This window comes from Pollachius pollachius (genome assembly GCF_949987615.1).
Source record: "Pollachius pollachius genome assembly, chromosome: 14".
Classification (NCBI taxonomy): domain Eukaryota; kingdom Metazoa; phylum Chordata; class Actinopteri; order Gadiformes; family Gadidae; genus Pollachius; species Pollachius pollachius.
Window position 1 is genome coordinate 10,199,429 of NC_136947.1, and position 15,782 is coordinate 10,215,210.

Below are 15,782 nucleotides of genomic sequence, written 5' to 3' on the forward strand. Positions count from 1 at the left end.
GCACACACACAATGGTATGAAGACACATACACGCACACTTATAAAAGGCACACACCGACACACAGGTAAAAAGACACACACACACACACACACACACACACACACACACACATATAGGTATAAAGACATACACACACAAACACACACGCACACACACACACACACACACACACACACACACACACACACACACACACACACATAGGTATAAAGTCACAAACACACACACACAGGCATTAAAGCACACACACATAGGTATAAAGACACAAACACCCACACACGCACACACACACAGTAGAGTTGTTAGTGCTCACAGTTCGCCTGGGACACAATATCCTCTTGTTTGTTACCCGGTTGCGTCACAAGGTCTATTAATACACACACCCACACCCCTCTCTTCCTCCCCTCCCCCCCACGGGGCTTAGCATGCAGCGACCCGGGGTGACGTCACCGTGATGTCACCACCCCTAATGGTAATCTGGTGTCAAACGTTGTTGGGTCACCACTCTAGTGTACAGGAACCCAGACGGAGACAGAGAGTGTGATAGAGAAACAGAGAATTGGAGAGAGAGCCAGAGAGTGAGAGAGAAACAGTGAGAAAGAGCAAGAGAGAATCAGAGAGTGAGAGAGACCGACACTGGATCAGAGAGAACCGTAGAAGTGAGAGACAGAGTGAAGAACACTCAGTGGGACAGGGCTGAGGAAATTTGTGTTTGAGAGCGACTGAGGGGAGTTGTGGGTCTGGAGGCGTGGAACATGGCTGTCACCGGCGACGACACTGAGTCAGGTAGGCTTTGTCTTCCTCTAACATTTGTACAGTTTCCTGTGAAGATTTCACTGCTGTCCGTGTCCTCTCTGTGTCAGTGTGTTCTGACCTGGAGGGCAACCTCCATTTGGTGTAGGCTATTTTAGTTGTAGTAGTTTCTAGAACTGTTGGGCTAAGATAAGTAAGGATAAGTCTGGTGCCTTTATCACAATTACCTCGTATTAAATATGATAGTCTCTAAATCACAGGAGGCAAAGGCGGTGTACTTAATGTTTGTTTTATGAGCCTAGGAGCTGCTTCACTTCTGCCTCCAATTTATATTATGACAAGATAAGTCAGAATAGTCATGTTGTTCATTTGACAAAACTTTTTCCAGAGTTGCCCTATTGTTTTGCTCTTTAATAAATGACTTATACACTCATGAGACACGACTCCTAGTAACAGGAAGTATGCAGAGTATAGATGTGGAGAAGTGAGGACTCCTATGGGTGGTTAGCCGGTCGTTAGCTCCTGTGTTAGCCTCGGTTCTGTGTAGCTTCCTAGCTCTCCGTTAGCTTCGTCTGTGTGCCGTTAGCTTGTGCTACACAACTGAACGGTTAGCTTCGTCTGTGTCCGGTTAGCTTGTGATACACTGTTTCTCAACAGTAAGCTTGCTAGTTTCATCTCTGCGATGAGCTGGTTATACATTTCCGTTAGTGAACGGCTAACCTAGCTAGCAACAGTTTGGTCTTTGCGTGTGTGCGTGCGCGTGTGTGTATGTGTGAGTGTGTGCATGTGTGAGTGTTTGCGTCTGCGTGTTCCCGGAGGAGGAGTCTGGTCAGTTTGACGTCACCGTCTTTCCTGGAACACGCGCAGGAAAAACAGAATGCAAAAAAAATGCACGAAGCAAGACGCACAAACTGACGTCAGTGCTGTGTTATCACATTGCCCTGCGCGCGCGCGCACACACGCACGCGTACAACACGTCACCACAATCAAACCGCAGGCAGTTAATGGCTGGATTATAATAATAAAATCGTCATGTTGGGGAATAATGTGTGTGTGTGGGTGTGTGTTTGACAGGTAAACACAGACAACTAGTCGTATTAATGTCGGTATAGCGGTTATATCCAACCGTCACCGCGGGCGTCACTAAGGGAAGCCAGTAGCCGCAGCTATAGCGTCATAACACAGAAAGACCTGCCTTATCAATACTTCTCCTTTACGAACATACTGCAATGTATAACTTGACATAAATGGATAGGTGACGTAAGGGATAATCATCTCAAGGCAGGGAAATAAACAGTTTGATATGCCCGGCTCGTGGACGGCTTACCTTCCACGAGGCGGGCATATCAAACTGTTTATTGCCCTGCCTTGAGATGGTTATCCCGTTTATTCTACATCTTGCTTGCCAACATAAAAAAAACCAATTCAAATACTTTAAGAATTATGCTTTTTATTATTCGTATTGCATGCTTATTAAATGTATACTCTGTTTGAGTTCATCTCCCTCAAAAAGTAGTCCCCTTTAATTACGATCGATCAAACATGTTTTGGACACCTCGAAGGGCATTATCCCGCTTATGGTCACTTGCCAAGGAAAATAAATGTAGATCATTCATTTATATTTTCACGCATTTTATAATCCAAATATAACGTTTTTCACATGCAATTATTAAGTTTCCCTGGTAACGCCTGAGGGTTTGACTAAAACCTGGAACAATCAATACCCTCCCGTAAGGCTCTTATGCAACGGAAACGTTGTTCACTCCTCCAGTAAATAGGACGGACCTTAGCTACGACTTGGCAACGGGTTAGGTATTCTAGTCCGCTGAGCTATAAGCCAGAGAGCTAACGTTACGGATTGTACATATTTATAATTCGAAATTCGCCCCAGCCTTTATACCACAGATACTCTAGGGTCGTTTCAATGAGCATCGCGACGGTCTGTGCTTTCAACATAGAGTGTACATATTTATAATTTCAAATTCGTCCCAGCCTTTATACAACAGATACTCTAGGGTCTATAGCATATAACCGCGTTGTCTGATTACAGTTTAATTCATTTTTCGCAATTTACCAGCTCTCGTTTTGAAGACTAATTACTGCGCCATTCGTTTCAATGGGAATCGCGATGGTCTATACTTTCAACATAAAGTGTACTTATAATTTGAAATTCGTCCCAGCCTTTATACCACAGATATTACATGGTCTATAGCATATAACCGCGTTTTCCGATTACAGTTTAATGCATTTTTCACAATTGACCAGCTCTAGTTTTGAAGGCTGAAATACAAGCGGCGTATTGATCTACTATTTGATGACGCTGTGCTCAGTCAGCAGCAAGTAGAACCGACAAGTCAATGGGCAACCTGCCGGGTTAATGCCCTCCTCCCAGCCAATCAGAATCAAGCATTCTTAAATGAAGTACAATGATTATACTTAATAATACATAATTACAAATCGTTACAACAATCGGTTTGGAGCGGCGGCTCCGACCGTTGCTATGACAACAGCCTGAAACACCGGAGGAACGACTTCCTCAGGAAATATTTTTTTTCTTGTCCTTTCCTTTCTTTGGTCATTTGCACAATGTTTTCAGAAGGTGTAATATTAATATGACGATGATGATGATGACAACCAGATGAGGTCATAGCGCTGACCGCTGTCCCCCCCCCCCCCATGCTCAGATGCCACTGGAGACGTCCCAGCGTATCAGCTGCGGTCGCCAGACTCCGACCTGGCCCAGGGGGCTGTGATGTCATCGTCTGGCGGCCACGCCCCTCGTGGTGAGGAGGTGACACGCAAACGGGAGGTCAGACTGATGAAGAACAGGTGAGAAGGAGGAGGATGGGGTCTGTGTGTTGTGTGTGTGTGTGTGTGTGAAGGCCATGCAACTTCAGCTGAAAGGTTGTGGGTTCGATCCCTAATGTCTCTACCTGCAGGCCTCCTTGAGCAAGCTGCCCTCTAACCCCTACCTGGTCCTTAATGACTGCAGTGTGTAGTAGTGTGTAGTTGGGTCTGTAGTAGTGTGTAGTAGTATATACTCAGTACTTGTGTCTCTGCTGGTGTGTAGTAGTGTGTGTGTAGTAGTGTATACTTAGTACCTGTGTCTCTGTGCCTCTCCCGGTCTGTTGAGGTGTGTAGTAATGTGCATTAGTGTGTAGTAGTGTTTACTCAGTACCTGTGTCTCTGCGGTCTGTCTCTCCTGGTCTTTAGGGAGGAGCAGTGTGTAGTAGTGTAATAGTGTGTAGTAGTGTGTACTCAGTACCTGTGTCTCTGCTGGTCTGTACTGTGTAGTAGTGTGTACTCCGTACCTGTGTCTCTCTCTTTAGGGAGGAGTAGTGTGTAGTATTGTGTAGTAGTGTGTACTCAGTACCCGTTTCTCTCCCGGTCTGTAGGGAGGCGGCCCGAGAGTGCCGCAGGAAGAAGAAGGAGTACGTCAAGTGTCTGGAGAACCGTGTGGCCGTGCTGGAAAACCAGAACAAGACCCTCATCCAGGAGCTCAAGACCCTCAAGGACATCTACTGCCACAAGTAGGCCCTCCCGGTTGTCACGGCAACCACCTCCGGACCGCGTCGTCACTGCGACGGGACAGCTGACACAGGGAGGGGGGGGGGGGGGGGGTGGAACGAGACTGAGACTGAGATTTTCTACGTTGGAACTGAAACTTGGAAACCACTTTCTAGACGCTGAGCGGACATGTGACCAGTCACATGACCCGGCCGGAGCCCAGGGGAACAGGAAGCAGCGCAGGAAGTCGGGGTACTTCCTTGAGAGGCCAACCGTGATTCCTGTCCTGGTCGGGGGGGGGGCGGGACCTTTACCGGGCTGCCCCCCCCCCCGCGCAGGTCAGAGCTCAGAGCTCAGTAAGTCATCGGCCGACAGACAGACACACAGCTTGCTTGCCAACGCAACCAGACAGACAGACAACCAGACGGACAGATAGTCAGCCAATCACCGCCCGCCCCTCAAGCTCCAGGCATTCCTCCACAAATGTGTTTTTATTGTGTTCTTCTAGTGAGAACCTAGTTTCTGTGTCCATCGTCGCGCTGCTCCCTCCATCTTGATTGTAGTCCAGATTTGTATTTTTGTAGTCCAATGAAATGCTTCATTAGAAATGTCATCTTCACCTCATCCTTTATCTTCACCTTCCCAAAGCGACTTGCATCTCTATCCCCTCCATTTGTTTATAACTTCACTTTTTTACTAACATGTGTTTGAGATGACAGAGTGAAATGAGTGAATCCCTGAGGTGGTTGGAGGTCCTCTCCACACTGCAGCCCTCAGAACTTGTAATAATCAAAGTTCCTGTGTGTCATCATTCATATCTTCATGTCCCAGCAGGATATCCGCTGGGACGACTTTCACAACTTTCCCTCATGTTGAATAAAATATTTTTGTTATGCAAGTTGTCTTTTTATTCATTTCAAAGACTCCTACAATGTAAGTGGATCTACAGGTTAAATGTGCCTCATAGTTCATCCAACTAACATTTTTAGATATGAAACTGAACTATAATAAATGTTATGATTCCGTTGGAAAGGGTGATGAGGAGAAGAGGTGGTAAGATTGAGTACTAGCCCTTTTTATGAATTTGTTTTTAATGTTATATTAACTTTCTCGTGTCTTTGTTTGTAGTACGCTATTATACTGCTGTATTATACATGTAGTGGTTGACGTTAAAGATCAGGACTTAGTCTCTGGTGACCTCTAGCGGCCATCTTGGTGAACTGCGTTGAGGGTAATGTCTTTATGATGGGCTTCTGTCTCCTAACGGCCCTTTATTTCTGCGGTCCATAGAAGAGGTTTAATAATACTTATAGATTCAGATGCAGTTTCTATCATGGAACTTATCTCACACACACACACACACACACACACACACACACACACGCACACACACAACTCGTTTTCTCGCGAGGACAGCAACTCTCGCCTCCCCGCTCTGTACTGGTGGATGTGATCCGACAGACATCCAAGAATGTCTTCCATCGTCCACGGATGGCCCGACCCTTCGCGCGTGCGCAGTATCGCCCATCGCCCATTCACTCCCACGGCGGATTACCATCAGCGGCATCGGGTTTGAATCGTGCGCGGAGCTGGGACGGTTTATGACGGCGTGAATATCAGGACACCCGCAGGCTGTCATGGGTTCACCGTGAGACTGGAAAGGGTGAACCGACCCTCCGGTTAACGGGCTTCTTCTTCCTCCTCCTCCGACGCTCAGCGGTACAAAGCGTCGCGCGGCAGCGATGGGGGGCACGACCTCCTGCTGCGTGCCCGCGAGCCCCAAGCGGCGGCGGAACGCCCACGCGAGGCTCGAGTCCTTCACGGAACCGGAGCTCAGCCGTGAGGACAGCGGCTGCAACCTGCAGCACATCAGCGACCGGGAGAACGTCGACGGTAAGGTCTCCCGTTACACCGGGACTCTCCCGTTAGTGCCCGGGCCGCGGGTTCGGGATGGGGATGAGGATGGGGATGGGGGGGCGTCTCAGGTCGGCCTCTAACGTCTGAAGAGCTTTGGCCTCAGATAACGGTCCCGCAGAGGCTGTGAGGGGCACCCAGCCGGGCCTGGATCCTCCACTTCACGTTCGGCCATTGTCGTCCCCCCGCTGTGACTGGATGCGTTCGTTAATTCATCCATTCATTCATTCATTCACTCGGGGTCATTTGTGGCACGCAGGCCGCGGATGACGCCTCTGACGCTCCTTTGTGTGAATTCTTTGTTTACGGCCCGGGTCTGAGGGACCGTCGGCCCCGTCAGCGGCTCGAGGCTCCCGGTGGAAAGTCGAACCGTGAGCTATGAATGTTTTATGAGCAGGCCAGAGACAGAACCTACAGCCCCAGAAATGTACGCAGGGAGGGATTCAAACCCCTAACCCTGCAGTGTAACTGCCTTGCTCTACATACTGAGCTACACAGGGAATCGAACCACTTACCCTGCTGTGTGAGTTACTTGCCCTATGTAGAGCAAGTAACTCACAGCTCAGCTCAGTATTTACTGAGCTGCACAGGGGTTAGAACCCCTAACCCTGAAGTGCTAGTGCCTTGCTCTACATACTGAGATACACAGGGATTAGAACCCCTAACCCTGCAGTGTTGGTGCCTTAATCTACATTTAACTACACAGGGATTAGAACCCCTAACCCTGCAGTGTTACTGCCTTGCTCTTATTTATTATAATAGAATACGTCAACAATCCATCCCAGTGTGAATGAATTATGATCAGAGTGAAGCAGTACTCAGACAAGAGGGAATGGCATTGTGGGAATCGCAGTCCTGCTGGCCTTCTCATGCTGTTCACAGTTAGGAGCGTACTTCATAGTTTGGATTCCTGAATAATTTGTTGCGCAGTGGTGTCAATGATGACGCAATGACAGTAGGAGTTGGTCACATGGTCGATGTGGTTACCATGTGATCTAGGCCGGCAGCAGATGCATTGTACTCCATGGGACTGGGTCAATATGGCCTCTGATGAGGAGGTTTACACACTTTTATTGTGAAGCTTGGTTAATTAACCTAGGATGAGATGGCCTTAAAAAAGTCCATGCAATTGATTGGTTGGGTCTGAATAAGTCTATTGATCCTGCTGAAGGAGTTATTAATTGGTTCATTGCACTGAATAAACCCTACCAAAATAAGGGTTAATAACTTGAAAAAACACTACCAAAATAAGAGTTCCCAATAAAAACAAATTTCTAGAAATATAAAAGTAAACACTGGGATAAACTACTAACAAAATAAGAGTTCCCACCGGGACAAACAACACCCAAAACAAGAGTCCCTAGTGGAACAAACTACTGCCAAATCAAGCTTCCCCACTGGGACAAACTACTACCAAAACAAGCGTCCCCACCGGGACAAACTACTACCAAAACAAGCGTCCCCACCGGAACAAACTACTACCAAAACAAGCGTCCCCACCGGAACAAACTACTACCAAAATAAGAGTCCCCACTGGGACAAACTACTACCAAAACAAAAGTCCCCACTGGGAGAAACTACTATCAAAACAAGCGTCTCTGCTCTGTGGAACGGGCTGAGCTGACAGGTGAGCCCCCGGCCTCAGGTTACCTGTGCAGGTGTGCTCTACCGAGGACTGGGTGTTGTTTAGCTGAGCTGCTCCAGATCAGGTATCGGCACCGCTAAGCATTCTGGGAGCTGGCTGATGGGAGTGGTTATGTCACCGAGTTAATATTAAGTGTTACTTACCAAGGGTCAGCAGTAATGACGCGTAATGTAATGCGCTGGTCTTTAAAAATTTACTCACACACACACACACACACACACACACACACACACACACACACACACACACACACACACACACACACACACACACACACACACACACGTAACCTGATAATGTCACTGTATATTATCAGGTAATTAACCATAAACCCCCTTATCAACCAACCCATCATTCAGAATGGACTCCAGTTTACTCGGACGGCTCACTAGAATCAGACTAACTCTACTGGTTCTGTTGTACTGATGTCAGGTCAGTCGTCTTTATTTAAACGCGGTCCGGGTTGGAGCCAAGTCTCAGATCCTCAAGAAGTTGATTCCAGCGGTGTGTTGTAGGGGTGGGAATCTCTTGGCACCTCACGATTCGATTCCGATTCATAGGTCAACGATTAGATTCTAAAACGATTATTGATGCATCTCGAAGCAATTTTTTTATGTACATTTCCATGCAGGATTTTCAAAAATGTATATATATACACATCTGAATTTGCTGCTCAGAGTTTGCTTATCACTTCCTACTTTTGTGATGATCATTAAAGAAATCAACAGATGACTAACCTTATATAATATTTTATTAGAGAAAAAGCTTTTGTCACAAATATGACTTTCTATGAACAATGCAATAATCAATGCAGCTTGCATTACAACACAATATGGAACTATGTAAAAAATAAACAGATTTAGTTTTCTTTTCTTTCTAATCTTTCTTTTCCATGTCATTGAAGAAAAGCTGCTCTTATTCAATTATAAGAATAAGAACTTGTTTGTCGTTCTTGTGTCTGGCTGTGAGTTTGCGCGCATGCTAAGCGTAGGCTGAATCACAATCGCGTCCAGACAAATCAGATTGGCCAATACACATTGAAGATAAATTAAATAATTTTAAAACTACTCAAATTATCCCTCTCTGTCGAGCAGAATGTTGCAGGAGGATAACAAATTTAATTTAAAAAAAAACAACTTTTTTTTTAATATATTTTTTTAATTCAGATTATTAACTTATCTGAATCAAGACGGAATCGTTCTAGACAGAATCGCGATGCATCGAAGAATTTATTATTTTTCCCACCCCTAGTGTGTTGCATAGAAGCTGAACGCTGCTCTTCTGTGTTTTGGTTTGACTCTGGAAACCATTACTCGACTGGTCCCAGTCAGCTCCCAGCCATTAGTCGACTGGTCCCAGTCAGCTGGTTGTGGGATCCATTAACAGGCTTTTCCAAGTCAGCTCCCAGTCAGCTGGTTGTGGTGCTGTTTCTGCTCTGATGTCCATGTCGTGGTGACCCTGAGAGTGATGGTCTAATGTGTTTTTCCAGAGCTCAACATGGAGTCCAACCCTGCCGACCATCCACGGGCCGGGACCATGTTCCTCAGCAAGTCCCAGACTGATGGTGAGCTGCTCCTCCTCCTCCTCCTCCTCCTCCTCGCACCCCCAGCCGTGAGGCTGACCTGTCCTGGTCCGTCTGGGGGGACATTCCCACTTGTGATGTCACTAGAGGGGAGATCTCCCCCCTGGTGGTGAGACTGGCCAGCTGCTCTCCTGCTGTGTCCCCCACATTCCATTCTCTGGGATCAATACAGGCATTAATCTCTGTCAAGCACAAGCCTTATCTGTTACTATTTTTATCGGAGGGAACTATGAACTTTTCACCTCGAAGCAGAAGATGACATTTAGTAGACCGGTATCGTTCTCCACAATAATTAGCTTTGGTTTGTCTGTGTCCTTTGAACGGTCAGTGTGAGCCACTGTGTGTCTCTGGCGCCCTCTGCTGGTCTAAACCAGCGTTTAATTCTCTTCTCGCACTCTCAAGCTTCCCGAGTGTTTTAACTGTGATTCTTCAGCATTTAGAAAAGAAATAACTGCAACTTCCAGACAATCTGACTAACTAACCATCTGGCTGTCAAACTAAATAACTAACTCTATGACAAACCCATGTTATCTGTTGTTAATAACCACTCCTGTGATCTTGGTGAGGAGTTCTTCCTCGGTGCTTGTAATGAAACCGGCTCCTGGTTGCCTAGCAACCACAGTAAAACCTGTTTTCCGGTCTGGAACAACAGTCTGATATTTGTTGTTTTGTTCTCTCTTAGTGCGAGAGAAGCGAAAGAGTATCTTCATCAACAATGTAAGTGTTTCTTAATTACAATAGTACCGAGAACGATTGTTATCAAAGTCACGTTAACAGTACATTAGATGATCTTAATAAAGAGTATAACTGCAACTCTCTCCTCTTTGGTTTACCTGCTAAGTCCATACATAAATTACAACTGGTACAAAACTCTGCAGCCCGTATCATTACTAAAACCCCCTCCATCAGTCACATAACACCTGTCCTGCATCAACTCCATTGGCTCCCCATCAAATATCGCATCATTTACAAGATCCTGCTTCTCTCTTTCAAGGCCATCAACAATCTTGCCCCTCAGTATTTTACCGAGCTCCTCCATATCAAGACACCCACCCGTTCTCTCAGATCGTATTCCTCCATCCAGCTCACCCTCCAACCTGCTCACCTGGTTACCATGGGGTCAAGAGCATTCAGTCGCTCAGCCCCCCACCTCTGGAACTCTGCCTCATGACATCCAGCACTCCAGTTCCATTATCACTTTCAAATCTCACTTGAAAACTTATTTATTCAGACAAGCCTACTCTCTTTAAGTCAGTTGCATTCTTGGGACTAGAATGAACACACTGTTTTTCTCTTGTACACTGTTTTATTATGTTGTTGTTTTTTTTGTTTGCTATTATGGATATTTCATTTTGTAAGGTGACCTTGAGTGTCAAGAAAGGCGCCCATAAATAAAATGCATTATTATTATTATTATTATTATATAAATAGAGCTTAATAAAACCATCATGTCAGCCTTGATGTTGAATGTTTTACCGTAGATTCCGAACATATTTCTGACCCTAACTTTCTGTCTTTCCTTTTAGTTAACACACCTGATGGAACCCAGGGTAAGACCATCAAGACCTTAATAATTACCCTTAACCTCACAATAATAACAACACATAACCTTACAATAATAACAACAACCTTTAACCTGTCTGCCTGTCTGTCTGTCTGTCTGTGTAGCAGTCCACCACCAGGTGTAAACACAGCTCATGTTCCACTATCTTCCTGGATGACAGCACAGTGAGCCAGCCTAACCTCAAGTACACCATAAAATGGTAAAGTCACTGCCATGGGAATCTAATTACCAAACTCCACTCTCCTGTAGAACAGCACTATCTAGTCAACCGCTATCACAAACATATAGTCAACTACCATCTCAAACATATGGTCAACTACCATCATAAACACAGTCAACTACCATCTCAAACATATGGTCAACTACCATCACAACCATGTAGTCAACTACCATCTCAAACATATGGTCAACTACCATCACAACCATGTAGTCAACTACCTCCACAAACCTATAGTCAACTACCATCAAAAACATAGAGTCAACTACCTCCATAAGCATATAGTCAACTACCATCACAACCATGTAGTCAACTACCTCCACAACCATGTAGTCAACTACCTCCACAAACCTATAGTCAACTACCATCACAAACAGAAGTTCAACTACCATAGCAAACAGAAGGTCAACTACCCTCACAAACATAGTGAACTACCTCCACAAACATATAGTCAACTACCTCCACAAACATATAGTCAACTACCTCCACAAACATATAGTCAACTACCTTCACAAACATATAGTCAACTACCTCCACAAACATATAGTCAACTACCATAGCAAACATATAGTCAACTACCATCACAAACCATAACAAACATATAGTAAACTAACTATATGTACTTGAATCTTAACTCTGTGTGTGTGTGTGTGTGTGTGTGTGTGTGTGTGTGTGTGTGTGTGTGTGTGTGTGTGTGTGTGTGTGTGTGTGTCTACAGTGTGGCCCTGGCCATCTTCTACCACATCAAAAACCGGTGAGGAAACGTTCAAAGTTAAAACACTTCTACTGCATTGGATTCTGAGAAGGGATGGTATATCTGTCATGTGATGCTGTGGTCCCAGATATATCCCAAATATAACATAAATTCATAATAAAAAGGTATACATTTCTGTGTGTCAGTCTGTCTTTCTGACCTGTTTGTGTGTCTGTCTGTCTGAACTGTTTGTGTGTCTGTCTGTCTGATCTGTCTGTGTGTCTATCTGTCTGTCTGACATGTCTGTGTGTCTGTCTGACCTGTGTATGTGTGCTTCCAGAGACTCTCATGGTGGCACGGTGCAGGACATCTTTGACGAGAAGCTCCACCCCCTCACGGTACACACTGCTTTCCTATTGGTCCTCAGTGAGAATATGTCAATTAGACCATTTAGATACTAGATGCTTCTTTCCTCCCCTTCCCCCAGCTGAAACTCCTCCTTCTACTTCTTCTACTTCTCCTCCTCCTCTTTTTCTTCTTCCTCCTGCTGGTGCTCCTCCTCCTCCCCCTCCTCCTCTTCCTCCACCTCCTCCTCCTCCCCCTCTTCCTCCATCCCTCCCTTCCAGAACTCGGCGGTCCCTGCGGACTACAATGATCAGGACCCTGAGCAGAAGCAGATCTACCGGTTCGTGCGGACGCTGTTCTGCTCGGCCCAGCTCACCGCAGAGTGCGCCATCGTCACCCTGGTCAGTGGGTCAATGAACTGGGCCCTTCTGATACATTCATTATGAAGATGAACTACATGCATGGTACTGGTGCTCTGGTCCTCACTACTGCACCCACATCCTATTGATCAACCAATCAGATGACTACATGTTTTTGATGGTAGTTGACTATGTTTGTGGAGGTAGTTGACTATGTTTGTGGCGGTAGTTGACTATATGTTTGTGGAGGTAGTTGACTATGTTTGTGGAGGTAGTTGACTATGTTTGTGGAGGTAGTTGACCATATGTTTGTGGAGGTAGTTGACTATGTTTGTGGAGGTAGTTGACTATATGTTTGTGGAGGTAGTTGACTATATGTTTGTGGAGGTAGTTGACTCTATGTTTGTGATGGTAGTTGACTGTTTGTGGAGGTAGTTGACTATATGTTTGGGATGGTAGTTAACTATTTGCTTTGGATGGTAGTTGACTATATGTTTGTGATGGTGGTTGACTATATGTTTGAGGTGGCTTGTGTCTGTAACCACACTACCTCTGACCAATAAATAATAAAAATGATAATAATGACAATATTATCGTTATATAATCTGGTTCTGTCTGGTTCCGGTCCAGGTGTACCTGGAGCGACTCCTGACGTACGCAGAGATGACCATCGGCCCCGGCAACTGGAAGCGCATCGTTCTGGGCGCCATCTTGCTGGCGTCCAAGGTGTGGGACGACCAGGCGGTCTGGAACGTGGACTACTGCCAGATCCTCAAGGATATCACCGTCGAAGACATGTGGGTGACCTCCGAAAGTAGGCTAGGCTAATGGATCCAGACCGCAAGCTAGGCTAACAGACCCAGGCCGCAGGCTAGGTTAAGGGATCCAGACCGCAAGCTAAGATAACAGATCAAAACGCAAGCTAGGCTGACGCAGACCATAACCAAGTTAGGCTAACAAAGACCCTGAACCAAGCTAGGCTGGGCCCATTGTGCATTCATGGACAGAGCAGTGAAGACTTTGGGGAAAGTGGGTTGAGAGAGGAGGGAAAGAGAAGACATATCACCTACGTGGTTAGCACACTAGCAGGTAGCCTAACAGGAAGTCCCGCCTCCCTGAACAGGAACGAGCTGGAGCGTGACTTCCTGGAGCTGCTGCAGTTCAACATCAACGTGCCGTCCAGTGTCTACGCCAAGTACTACTTCGACCTGCGCTCCATGGCTGAGGCCAATAACCTCAGCTTCCCCCTCGAGCCGCTCAGCAGGGACAAGGCCCAGAAGCTAGAGGTCTGTCTATCTGTCTGTCTATTGATCTGTCTGTCTGTCCTCATGCTGTCTGTCTGCCCGTCTGTCGATCCTCATGCTGTCGATCCTCATGCTGTCTCTCTGTCCTCAGGTCATCTGTCTGTCTGTCGTCCTGTCTCTCCTCATTTGTCTCCTCCTCTCTCCTGTCTGTCCGCCCATCTGTCTGTCCTCATCCTGTCTGTTTGCTTGTCTCTCCTCATGCTGTCCCTCCCCCCCCCCTGCAGACCATCTGTCTGTCTCTCTGTACTCATGCTGTCTGTCTGCCTTTCCTCCTTTCCTCATGCTGCCTATCTGTCTCTCCTCAGGCTGTCTGTCTCTGCCCTCATGCTGTCTGTCTGGCTCTCTCTCCTCATGCTGTCTGTCCCCCCCCCCTGCAGGCGATCTCCCGTCTGTGTGATGACCACTATAAGGACGTGCGGCGTGCGTCCAGGAAGCGCTGGTCCAGCGTGGACAACCTGTGTGGCGTCCCCTGGGTCCCCGCCATCCTGTCCTAGCGCCTAGCAACCGCCTGGACACTGGGGACGCCTGGCGACCAGCCATGGACACTGGGGACGCCTAGCAACCAGCCATGGACACTGGCAATGCCTAGCAACCAGCCACGGACACTGGGGACGCCTAGCAACCAGCCATGGACACTGGTAACGCCTAGCAACCAGCCCTGACCACTGGTAACGCCTAGCAACCAGCCCTGACCACTGGTCCCCCCTAGCAACCAGCCATGGACACTGGTCATCCCTAGCAACTCACGATCTGCCACAGAGACTGGTATCCCCTAGCAATCAACAATGGTAACCTGTATCCCCTACACACTGGTCACCACTAGCACCCTTCTATGGATAATGGTAACCAATGGCAACCTCCAATGAATACTTGTCACCGATGGCAACATTCCATAGATACTGGCACATCCTAGCAACAGGCCCTAGATACTGGTCACCAAGGACACGGTAACCACTGGCAACCTGCGACGGCCACCGGTAACCAACGGCAACATTCCGTAGATGGTAGAGCGACGGCAGGAGGCCATGGACATGACCCCAGGACGGGGTCAGAACCAACCTTCTGACCTCTGACCCCAAGGCCCGGCGCCACTCCTGGGTCCCGGACCGGATCCTTATCTGAACTTTGACCTCCACAGTGCCTCAACTCTCGTGGTCCGAGTGGGAAGGGGGAGGGGGGGGGGGGGGGGGGGGGGGGGGGGAGGAGGGCGGGTGCCACTCACTTACAAAACAAACTGCTTCCCACACAAACTTTCTTTTCGGCCACTTTCAAAATATCTTTATTTGTTCATCTCGGCGCTGTGTGTTACCACGGGAACAACGTCTCACAACATTTCCACTACAGTATTGCAGTCCCTCCAGCGCCCCCCACACCACCCTGGGGGGGGTGGTGTAACCAGGCTGCCTCGTCTGACCCTTGACCCTTGGCCTCCCTCCTGGGGTCTCTCAGGTAGCGTGTTAGATGCTCTGTGTGCTTCTGCTCTCGTTCTCTAGAGTTTGGCTCGACGTACGGAAAACATTTGATATTAATATTATAACTGATATCTTCACTGAAATGCAGTCAAACAATAATTAGTTTTTCCTTGTGTTGCACTGCACCGGTCGAAACGCACACTCGAGATGTAAAGAGACGACGGTGTCTCTACGTTAAAAGCACATTAAAGCAGTTTGCTGGTATTTGTTTAAATGCCTCATATTCAGAACGTAATGTCTTATTTCGACCAGCAGAGGCCCCCACCACACCGATCCGTTTCCATGGTTTCCATCAAGTTATTTCAAAGCCAATTGTAGATCTGCTGCATATTATATTTTAGGAAAGAAAAAAAACATGTTAAATCGATCAAATGCCGATCAGACTATAAAGTTGGGAAGTGAATCATTAGATCGTTAGTTTTGAC

The 15,782-nt window shown here is 46.9% G+C and overlaps 2 protein-coding genes across 3 annotated transcripts; both read left to right on the forward strand.

Annotated features, from left to right (window-relative positions):
• Window positions 1-496: 496 nt before the first annotated feature.
• On the forward strand, window positions 497-5,153 carry LOC307086179 (cAMP-responsive element modulator-like). Its single transcript, XM_079751306.1, has 3 exons — window positions 497-787; window positions 3,439-3,583; window positions 4,150-5,153. Exons 1-3 carry the CDS (start codon window positions 757-759, stop codon window positions 4,286-4,288), a joined length of 315 nt encoding a protein of 104 aa, XP_079607432.1. The 5' UTR covers window positions 497-756; the 3' UTR covers window positions 4,289-5,153.
• An 850-nt stretch (window positions 5,154-6,003) lies between these two features.
• Window positions 6,004-14,379, forward strand: LOC307086355 (cyclin-Y-like; the record flags this gene model as incomplete). 2 transcript variants are annotated; one of them, XM_079751538.1, is made up of 10 exons in its annotated part: window positions 6,004-6,154; window positions 9,310-9,384; window positions 10,085-10,119; window positions 11,071-11,165; window positions 11,902-11,937; window positions 12,218-12,275; window positions 12,504-12,623; window positions 13,212-13,378; window positions 13,705-13,867; window positions 14,263-14,379. In XM_079751538.1, the coding sequence occupies 10 exons, from the start codon at window positions 6,004-6,006 to the stop codon at window positions 14,377-14,379; spliced, it is 1,017 nt and encodes a 338-aa protein (XP_079607664.1). The 2 variants fall into 2 exon arrangements, with proteins under 2 accessions (XP_079607664.1, XP_079607665.1); XM_079751539.1 differs by lacking the exon at window positions 9,310-9,384.
• Between the last annotated feature and the right edge of the window lie 1,403 nt (window positions 14,380-15,782).